Source organism: Mytilus galloprovincialis, chromosome 8 (genome assembly GCF_965363235.1).
Source record: "Mytilus galloprovincialis chromosome 8, xbMytGall1.hap1.1, whole genome shotgun sequence".
NCBI lineage: Eukaryota > Metazoa > Mollusca > Bivalvia > Mytilida > Mytilidae > Mytilus > Mytilus galloprovincialis.
The window spans coordinates 32,262,158-32,273,612 of NC_134845.1; the positions used below are offsets into that span (position 1 = coordinate 32,262,158).

General features: G+C 32.3%; 1 protein-coding gene across 2 annotated transcripts in view; it reads right to left on the bottom strand.

The window, feature by feature from the left end:
* The window catches only part of LOC143085580 (uncharacterized), a 58,271-nt gene extending 48,850 nt beyond the window's left edge, over positions 1-9,421 (bottom strand). Inside the window, exons 1-6 of one of the 2 annotated variants that reach the window (XM_076262025.1) lie at positions 9,344-9,421; positions 8,616-8,680; positions 7,358-7,480; positions 6,378-6,497; positions 4,771-4,881; positions 674-793 (exon numbers count right to left, since the gene is read on the bottom strand). In XM_076262025.1, coding sequence (XP_076118140.1) covers positions 674-793; positions 4,771-4,881; positions 6,378-6,497; positions 7,358-7,480; positions 8,616-8,670 — 529 coding nt within the window. In that variant the 5' untranslated portion in view covers positions 8,671-8,680; positions 9,344-9,421. Of the gene's footprint in view, positions 1-673; positions 794-4,770; positions 4,882-6,377; positions 6,498-7,357; positions 7,481-8,615; positions 8,681-9,257; positions 9,277-9,343 lie in introns of those variants that run through there. The other variant, XM_076262026.1, reaches the window with a different exon arrangement.
* Between the last annotated feature and the right edge of the window lie 2,034 nt (positions 9,422-11,455).

The following is an 11,455-nucleotide window of genomic DNA, read 5'->3' on the forward strand; positions in this document are numbered from 1 at the left end:
TGGTACTATTCGTCCGTAGACGTGCCGTATAATACGGACGTTTTACGGATTTTTTACGGACGTAAAACGTCCGTAGCTATTTTACCTGTGTAAGACATATGACAAGCTTTATACCTTTCGACGATTTTGAATAGTGAACCATGCACTGTAAACCTTTCAGGAGCACCCGTGTTTGTCCTCAATTTGTGATGACATTCGTTTTGCTATTTGTTTAGTGTGTGATGACTGTCTGTCGGTTGTATAAACCATATTTTCTGGAGGTTTTTTTTCTTTTACCCGCGTTGTCTGCATTTCTCTTTTTATGTTTTTTATTGTTGGCTTGGTTTCTTATTACGATGTATTAGTGTTAATTTGATGATTGTTTGATGAAAATTCCTATTAGATGAATCAAATTTTACACGGATTATTTTTGTTATTTTACTTTTTCATATAATTACATTGTATCTATAAAGATCAAAATATAGATACATTTATTTGTAAGTAAAGATCAACAAACGGATAGTTTATATTTTTTTGTGTATAATTCTGTTACCTCTGTGGTATTCAATGTTTGCAGAGCCTTTTGTAATTTGACAATAATACAAATTTTCATCCAGAAACTTAACGTTCATTTTTTCAGATGAAAATGGACCCGAACTAACACATGTAACAATAAAAGAATAAAGTTTCATACAATCACAATCTTCTTCTTCGTTTTGTAATAGACAATCTCTTTTACCATTACACACTTTACCATCTTCCCGTCCACAAAAATCATCTGGACATTTCAGTTTGTTATCTGGACAATCAAAATCTGCAATAAAACAGAAAAAAAGTTAAAACATAGTGTACCACTTGATATAAATAAAAACGCTTCAAGTTCCACCTAAATAACGATGGAATTTAACATTATTCAGTATAATGAATGAAAAAAATGTGCACACACTATTGTTAGCGTTCTCTTTTTTATTGGTTACATGTACCACTATTTTGTAATGTATACGGTCAACAGTTCTTAAACATAAATATTTAAAAATTATATACTTGTATAGCCAGACTATTTGCTGGGTATTAAAATGAAGATTCAAGTCGGTATAAAGTTTAACAATTTAATAAACGATCCAACAAGAATATAAACGATGTTACAATATTGAGTCCGGTGTTTACGGTTTAAGAACCTATCCAAAACTGAATATAAATTATTTTTAAGAAGTATATAAAACAGAATAATTTAGAAATACATGTAACAACGGATTAGGCAATTATTGTCCATTGTTCAGATAATCTGCTAAAAGCTGTCTTTGACACATAGATACGAAGTCCATTATCGGATTAGTAGAAACATACATTTTAAACCAAAGATAATTGTGTGGGAATATTTGAGCTAAAAATGGCAATTGAAAGATATAGTTATTAAAGTCAGACAGATGATAGTCCAAATAATTAGCATGCTTTTCGTCCAGTCATATTTGCCCCTCTCGTCCAGAATCACGTCCACGGGATTTGAATTTTCATAACTAATATCTTCTTCCACGGTATTAATAGTTACGCCTGTTTTGATGAAAATTTCCTGAATTTGTTCGAGTGTTGTTTTTTAAATGTTCTAGTTCATGTTCGTAATTTTTGCAAATTGCCTTTAAATCAAGTTCACTTTTTCTAACTACATTGTACATTTCTGAAACATCACTACAATGTAATTTCCAATTTTCTTTTTCTTCTTTTATTTCAGTGATATAGTCTGTTATTTTGTCGTGTCCTTTCTCATATCTTTGTACGGTGTTCTCCAGTTCGATAATTTTAGCGTCTCGAATTTTAATTGTTTCTCGAAGCTTCCGAGTATTTTCTAGTTCTCTTTGCAATTCCATTAATGTAGACGTATGGATGAAATTTTCGTCTTCCAATTGCGTTTTTAAAGTTTCAATTTGGTCCCTTAGAAAACAATCACTATTGATAGTTGAAATGAAGACAGTATTCCCGGTTTTGTTAAATGGAAGTTCCTGAAGTGTCCGTTTTCGATCAAAATAATCTTGAAGTCTTTTAAAATCTTTCCTTTTTCTTAATTGATTTCTTATTGTTACAATTTTCCGTTTGTGTCGAAATTGAAACAGTTTTAAGTTCATTCTTATGAATTTTAACTCGGCCAACACGAGTGAAGCACTGTCGAGCAAAATGTCCTGGTTTTTGACATTTGAAGCATTTTGAATTTCTAGCGGCACACAAACTCTTGTTGGTATGTTGCTTTCCACATTTTCCACACATTTTGATAAACTCTCTTCTTTCTTGATTAACTCGATACGGCATATAGTTCCACATCCATGCTGGTCTTAAGGAATATCCGTAATAATCCACTGTATTGATATTACTGTCCAAATATAGTTAGTCCGAAATATAATAATTCTGGGGTAAACCAGTCACTTGTCTGTAACTTGTCCTTGGGGAAATTTCGCTTGGCTGCGGAGGTAACGGAATCTTGTGTTGATCTATAAAAGATAACACTCACGAGTCTCTAAACACCATGTATAGCCAGACTATTTGCTGGGTATTAAAATGAAAATTCAAGTCGGTATAAAGTTTAACAATTTAATAAACGATCCAACAAGAATATAAACGATGTTACAATATTGAGTCCGCTGTTTACGGTTTAAGAACCTATCCTAAACTGAATATCAACTATTTTTAAGAAGTACTAGTATATAAAACAGAATAATTTAGAAATACATGTAACAACGGATTAGGCAATTATTGTCCATTGTTCAGATAATCTGCTAAAAGCTGTCTTTGACACGTAGATACGAAGTCCATTATCGGATTAGTAGAAACATACATTTTAAACCAAAGATAATTGTGTGGGAATATTTGAGCTAAAAATGGCAATTGAAAGATATAGTTATTAAAGTCAGACAGATGATAGTCCAAATAATTAGCATGCTTTTCGTCCGGTCATATTTGCCCCTCTCGTCCAGAATCACGTCCACGGGATTTGAATTTTCGTAACTAATATCTTCTTCCACGGTATTAATAGTTACGCCTGTTTTAATGAAAATTTCCTGAATTTGTTCGAGTGTTGTTTTTTAAATGTTCTAGTTCATGTTCGTAATTTTTGCAAATTGCCTTTAAATCAAGTTCACTTTTTCTAACTACATTGTACATTTCTGAAACATCACTACAATGTAATTTCCAATTTTCTTTTTCTTCTTTTATTTCAGTGATATAGTCTGTTATTTTGTCGTGTCCTTTCTCATATCTTTGTACGGTGTTCTCCAGTTCGATAATTTTAGCGTCTCGAATTTTAATTGTTTCTCGAAGCTTCCGAGTATTTTCTAGTTCTCTTTGCAATTCCATTAATGTAGACATATGGATGAAATTTTCGTCTTCCAATTGCGTTTTTAAAGTTTCAATTTGGTCCCTTAGAAAACAATCACTATTGATAGTTGAAATGAAGACAGTATTCCCGGTTTTGTTAAATGGAAGTTACTGAAGTGTCCGTTTTCGATCAAAATAATCTTGAAGTCTTTTAAAATCTCTTTCCTTTTTCTTAATTGATTTCTTATTGTTACAATTTTTCGTTTGTGTCGAAATTGAAACAGTTTTAAGTTCATTCTTATGAATTTTAACTCGGCCAACACGAGTGAAGCACTGTCGAGCAAAATGTCCTGGTTTTTGACATTTGAAGCATTTTGAATTTCTAGCGGCACACAAACTCTTGTTGGTATGTTGCTTTCCACATTTTCCACACATTTTGATAAACTCTCTTCTTTCTTGATTAACTCGATACGGCATATAGTTCCACATCCATGCTGGTCTTAAGGAATATCCGTAATAATCCATTGTATTGATATTACTGTCCAAATATAGTTAGTCCGAAATATAATAATTCTGGGGTAAACCAGTCACTTGTCTGTAACTTGTCCTTGGGGAAATTTCGCTTGGCTGCGGAGGTAACGGAATCTTGTGTTGATCTATAAAAGATAACACTCACGAGTCTCTAAACACCATGTATAGCCAGACTATTTGCTGGGTATTAAAATGAAAATTCAAGTCGGTATAAAGTTTAACAATTTAATAAACGATCCAACAAGAATATAAACGATGTTACAATATTGAGTCCGCTGTTTACGGTTTAAGAACCTATCCTAAACTGAATATAAATTATTTTTAAGAAGTACTAGTATATAAAACAGAATAATTTAGAAATACATGTAACAACGGATTAGGCAATTATTGTCCATTGTTCAGATAATCTGCTAAAAGCTGTCTTTGACACGTAGATACGAAGTCCATTATCGGATTAGTAGAAACATACATTTTAAACCAAAGATAATTGTGTGGGAATATTTGAGCTAAAAATGACAATTGAAAGATATAGTTATTAAAGTCAAACAGATGATAGTCCAAATAATTAGCATGCTTTTCGTCCGGTCATACTAGTATACTGCTCTTAATTTGCCGTTTCAGAGTATAAGTAGCCCATTTTTTCCCAATTAGAACCAGTCTACAATTGGCAAGAGGAAATACCAGAAGGGTTTAGAGGGCAGTGTGTGGCGTGCTCCCTTATAGATTTTCATATATGAAAAATGCATATAGACTTTTTACTCAATAAAAAGTATCACAACGCACGTGTGGCGTGTATACAAAATCTAGTCCTGGTATCTATGAGTTTATTTATAATCAAAACATTGGCTTGCCAGAGGGTCCTTCTTTTTAAATGACTGGATCCGCATCTGAAAACTAAAAGTGTGTGATAGCAAAATCAAATCAATAATATCATAAAACATTAAGAGTTATATTTACCCGCACAGTCCATTTCATCTTCCCCATTGCAATCATCCATTCCATCACAACGCCATTTAATAGGGATACATTTTTTCTCAACTGAACAGTGAAAAGCACCATCAACACATGCTGTTAATAAAAACATACATACAATCTGATTTCTTCTCACGATTTGAACATATGAAATAACAAATATGGAAATATGAAAACTGTGAAATATACTGTCAGCATATTATATGATTAAACATATGCATCCGGCGTTCGTTATATTTCAATATTAAAATTTTCATATGTCTGTGCTTTTTTCCGGAACTATAGTTCTTCAATACTAATTAAATACTTAAATGGGTCCGTAGCATACACTTTAAAATCGTATATTTAAAAAAAAAAGACTGCCCTCTTTCCTTTAAACATATTTTTTTCCAAAATCTTTGATTCATATACTAAATGTTAACCTTTAAACCGCAGATAATTACATTGAGTGAACTTATACGGCAGTGATTGTTTTTTTCCCTTGTTTTTTTTGGTATTTGCTTTCTACAATTCGAAGATAAGATAAACAGCTGGGTCGACAGCGTACTACACGACAATCTATATCATAGCATTGGGTCTGGGCTCACTGAATGCTTACGCTGACAGTATAATATCGACAAAGTATAAATTATGGTCTGGATTCCAGGCTATCCAGATCAGTGAGTGTGTATATTGTATGACAATTAGGTCGGTTATTGAATGAACACAAGACTGCGAATTACAAGCAGACATGATTCATGTCGACGGTCAACTTTTTATAACTCTGGAATTCTGATCTCTCTCTCGTTTTCATATAAAACAAACTTAAACTAGTTGTAATATAGCACATATCTTCTTTTTGATGATTTTAAGTAGTGAATCAGGCACCTCATACCTTTCAGGATCACCCATGTTTTTCCTCGGTTTGTGATCACATTCGTGTTGCTATATATCATAGGCGGATCCAGGGGGGGGCCCTGGGGGGCCCGGGCCCCCCCTTTCGTGGGAAAAATTTGGTTGATTATATAGGGAATCACTGAAGCATGACTGGAGCGGGCCCCCCCTTAGGTCAGTCAGCGGGCCCCCCCTTAGGCAAAGTTCTGGATCCGCCACTGTATATATAGTTAGTGTGTGTTGATGTGTTGTTTGTATGAACTATGTTTTCTGCTTTATTTAAGTCATGTTGTCTGTATTTTTCTCATGTATGTTTTTTTTTTGCTGGATTCCTTACTTCTTTCGATGTATTAGTGATAATTTGAAGATGGTTACTAATGCCTCTTAGGTGTATCAATTTTTCGTCGGAGGTCGGTATTTTTCTTATTTGACTTTTTATATAGTATTACATCTTCAAAGATGTCGATCAAATTATAGATACGTTTATTTGCTAGTAAATGGATAGGATATTTTTTCAGTGATTTTGTATTTTCTTTTGTATAATAAAACAAAAAATAAAATAAATAAATAATCGGCGAGGCCTGATAGTATACAATGGTTGAAGAGCCGTTAGTTATTTGATAATGTAATTAAGATTTGTTGATACATCAGAAACTTGACGTTCAGTTGTTCAGATGAAAAAGGACCCAAACTAACAAAAAAAGAATAAAGTTTCATACATTCACAATCTACTTCGTCTTTGCCGCGTGGACAATCTCTACGACCATTACACAATTTACCATCTTCCTTTCCACAAGTATCATCCGGGCATGTCAGCCGGTTACCCGAACAAACATAATCTGCAATAAAACAGAAAAATCTCATTTCAAAAGTCAAAACGTAGTGTACCACTTGAAATAAATAAGAACGCTTCCAGATCCACCTAAATAACGATGGACTTTAAACAAATTTAATCACTATTTTCGATTAACAAAATGTGCACAAACTGTTGTTATAGTTTTTTTTTTTATTGGTAACCACTCTTACACAATGTGTGCTGTCAACAGTATTGAAACTTTAATCTCTAGAAATTATATACTCAATTTGCTATTTCATAATATAATGCTTTCTGGGTAATATGTTTAAAACGTTGTAATTGGTTATAAACGTCAAACACAATGGAATATAACCAATGACGTAACTTTAGTATCATTTTGCGGTACAAACGATTAGATTTCTCATAGGACTTTAGATTATAAAACGGCTAAATACTAATGAAATGCTTATAATTTTGTTTGCAGATTTCGTGGGTATCTGATATAGCTGAATAATATAATAAAGATATAAGACTTGTATTTACTTATTCTATTACATTATAGCAAATTTATTTTTGAATCATATCCCATATCCTCTCTTTTCAGAAGAACTATTTCATAGAAAAGAATCGACAGGAGAAGCTGGACAACTAATTAAACAAATAAATAAACAACCAATAAAAATAGAGGGGCGTTAAGGGTCTCTGTACGGGAGAACGCGAAATAAAAGTGCCATTTCACGATGAACAAAAAATCAAAAAAATCTTGAACGTTGACCTTTTTACTGATTTCACGAAACACGGTGAATAACGAATATTTTCACGACTGCACGTGAAATAAAAATGGCAAAACACGTTGCACGAAAATAACCCTTTACCACCCTCAAAATAATGTGTGTCACGAACCTTCACATTGGCATTCATCAGTGCCATCATCACAGTCTGCATACCCATCACATCTGTACTCCTTTGGGTAGCATTGTTCTGATCTCCTGCATTTTAGTTCATTTTCTAAACAATCGTCTGCTTTTGTATGATAAATAATAAGATGTATTAGTAATGCAAATTCATCCATTTTTCAAAGAATAGACAGACATACAGATAATTGAGCATTGTCACAATAACAATATTAAACATGCCCTTATGTTTGAACAGATATGTGAGGCAAATTTCAATACGAAAGCAACATTTTAACTTCAATGGGAAGAGGGGTATGTTGTTTTTGTTTGAGGCAGAAAATATTTTTTCACGCAAAGCGCGAATAATTTAATTTAGTTTTTCAATGCTGTCAATTGAATTATTCTGTTCAAATTTAACACGATAATGTATTATGGGTAGGATGTGATGTACAGCAACAAACGACACCAATTGAATAAGAGGTGCATCTAAGACTAAAATATCAATCCAACATCCAATAGGTTTAGTGTAAAGACGTCATTAACAGTCAGAGAAAAACATGACATTTTGCAATGCCAAAATATATGTATCGATAGGTTGTAGTTAACCGTGACTTAACTTATATTAAGGTTGATTTTAATTAACTGATAACACAATCCGCCTTCACACCAATAAAAACAATATTCATAGATATAATTACTGTGTTTAATTATTAAACTTTTTAATCAGTTTATTACATTTTTACTTTTAGCTGCTGCTTCTTATCTTTATTGATTTTAATAGATTGAGGGTTGTACAAAAGAAGACTTCTAAAGTTGAACCCAATCATGACTCGTATAGGTTCTCTTTTATGTCAAATCGACAAAAAAACTAAGCTCTTGTCCAAACTTAGAAATACGGAGGTCAATTATGTTATGTTTCAAGCATGTTATTTGGCAATATGGTCTCTCCTCTTACATAGATGATAGACGTACAGGGATTACACATCAGTGGACTTTTTGATTAAAAATGTAAACAAGAATATATATAAAACAGTCTTCGGTTACTCGAGATTTACTCGGGGTTGATTTTAACCTAGCAATATAGATTGGTATCGCAATAACAAAATTGGTTACCCTCCAAAATAAATCCTATCTTAAATACTGTAGCCGATTTTTTTTCCGGTGTACCTGGCGTTCGTCACTTCATATGGTGTATAGTACAGTCCCAATTCTCCTACGGCACGCAGCAGCCTATCTCATATGACGTTTACTTTACTAAAACTTACTTGCTAAATGGAGTCCAATCAGAACCATCAACATAAAGCTAAACTGTTTCCACATTTTTAATAGACTAAAATTAAAATAAAAATGATGTATATTTTTCATTTTTTGCGATTTTGTTATCGTTTTTTTTATTTGAACGTTGTTTTGTCAGTTTAATTATTTAAAGGTATAGGTCCAGTGAGGGCCGATTTTGGCCTCAAATTTGAAGTTCATCTGACGAACGATTTTAGACACTTTTTAAGCACTTTAAAAGTGTCTATTTCAGTTGATTCAATTAGTTTATGTGAAAGATTTTAACTGATTTACTCATTAAAACGCTCCGATTCTAGATTAAATATGAACATTATATCAAATATACCCAAAAATGTCTCTTTTCAGATTGTTTTTGTCAACAATTTTGTAAAACTGTTATATTTTTGGGCCAAAAAGGGGTCTTACTGAACCTACTCCTTTATAGTCATTCTTTGAATATTTTCCCCAAAAACATTATCTATTAGAAACCTTTACATGTTTTTTTCCAAATATTTTGTGAAAGATTGATAAGGATAGATAAAAAAAAAAAAAAAAAAAATACCGAAAAAGATTTTTTCTAACACAATTATGAATTTTCCACATAAGAAAAATAGTAATTTAGGTTAACGTACATTCACGATCTTTTTTACACAGAACCTTCCGCATTAGCTTCTTATACTTCATTATTTTGATATATGCAGTTACGTAAAATACGTACAAAGGGACATAGAAAAGGTCTCAAATTGAAAGTAGCTATACTGAAGACAGGTCAACCAGACAACTACATCCTCTGTAATAATCCAAAATTCACACATGGACATAAATACAAGTATTACCATCTTACACATACGATGAAATGGAAAAAAAAGAGTTAAAATAAGTCAATTTTTATTTTTTTGATTTTGTTTTAAATTAAAAAAAAAGTGTTATTTTACTCTTTGAATTGAACTTTCCGTAGTTTTCAAATATTTTTTTTTACTTATATATGATTTTTATTTTTTTTTATTGTAAAAGTTTTACTTAAATTGATTTTCACAAGTATTATAGATAACTTGGTGTTTTTCCAAAAGCTTTTTATTTTAATGCTTAAGTCCCATGTCCCATTCTTTTAAATGATTATGATTATCTTTAATTTTAATGAATTTAGTTGACTATTAATTTTGATATACAATACGCTACAAAACAAACACTGAAAAATAGACTTATAGTTCAAACCTGAACATAAAAGAGAATACTTAGCTCTTATTAAAATATATGTATATGAAAACAATTTACCTTTCGTCTACAGTAGTTGGTGTTATGCTTGATTTGAATGAATTTTTTTTATTTATACAGAAATAACTTCAGTCGCTATGGAAACTAAAATATATATAATTTATGCGTTAAAAGTAATAAATTTAACATTAACGAAAAAGCTCATCTAATTTTGGTAAGGAATTTGTATTTGCTATACGTGGGTACACTATATAATTGGTACAGACGAGGTTTAAAGTAACTTAATGTAGTTACTTAATTCAAAGTCAAATTTTAAATTTAAATTGCATCGTGACAAACTAGATATGATAATAAAACATATAATATTGATGAAAACAAGCTTATAAAGATCTAAATCTTGATCTGCACTCTGCACACAACTTCACTTCTCAGCAGTTTCAAGGACACAAAGGTTTCGGGTATTTGCTTTTATGTAGTAAAGAACCTTTTACCGAATTGAACGATCAATGGACAATACGAACGTTGACCTGTCTACAGCGAAAAACTCTGATTAAAATTCAGTCTGCTCTCTTAGAAGAGGGACGAAAGATACCAGAGAGAGAGATAGTTAAACTCATAGGTTGAAAATAAATTGACAACGCCATGTATAAAAATAAAAAGACAAACAGACAAATAATAGTACAGAAGAAATAACATAGAAAACAACAGACTATGCAAAACGAACCCCACCAGATGCTCCGGAAGGGTAAGCAGATCCTGCTCCACATGTGACAACCGTCGTGTTGCTTATGTTATTTCAAATCCGATAAATAGTCTTATTCTGTAGGTCACATTCGTGAAAAGGGAAGGGTATTGTTGTTACGAAATAAGGAACATCTCCGATATCATCTGTGAAACGGTTATTCCATAACGCTCAACCATAACGGCTAGCCTTTTTACACTTTAGTATAGAAGTCTCCTGCCAAATCCATAAATAACGAAGCGAAATGACAGAATTGGTTCAAATACTATTGTACGACTGTGAAGAGATGAATGTATCATAATGGCAAGCCTTTTTACTATTTAGTTTACTAAATTAAATATATCTTATATGATATATAATATATCTTATATACTTAATAATATGTCTTCTATTTTAATTCTATAATGACGCCATCACGAGTTGGTTGACCGTTATGGAATTACCGTTTCACAAATGATATCGGATATGTTCCTTACGTCGTAACTACAATCCCCTTCCCTTTTATGAATGTGACCTACCGAATTAGACTATTTACCGGATTTGTTATAACATAAGCAACACGACGAGTGCCACATGTGGAGCAGGATCTGTTTACCCTTCCGGAGCACCTGATATCACCCCTAGTATGGTGGGGTTCGTGTTGCTTATTCTTTAGTTTTCTATGTTGTGTCATGTGTTCTTTCTTTGTCTGTTTGACTTCTTTCATTTTTAGCCAGGCGTTGCCAGTTTATTTTCGATTTATGAGTTTGACTGTCCCTCTTGTATCTTTTGTCCCTCTTTTATAAGATATCTTGAAGTAAGAATGAACAGTAAAACAACTTGCCGTTATATCCTTTTCACTCATTGGTACCTGATCGCCGCAATGACACATTA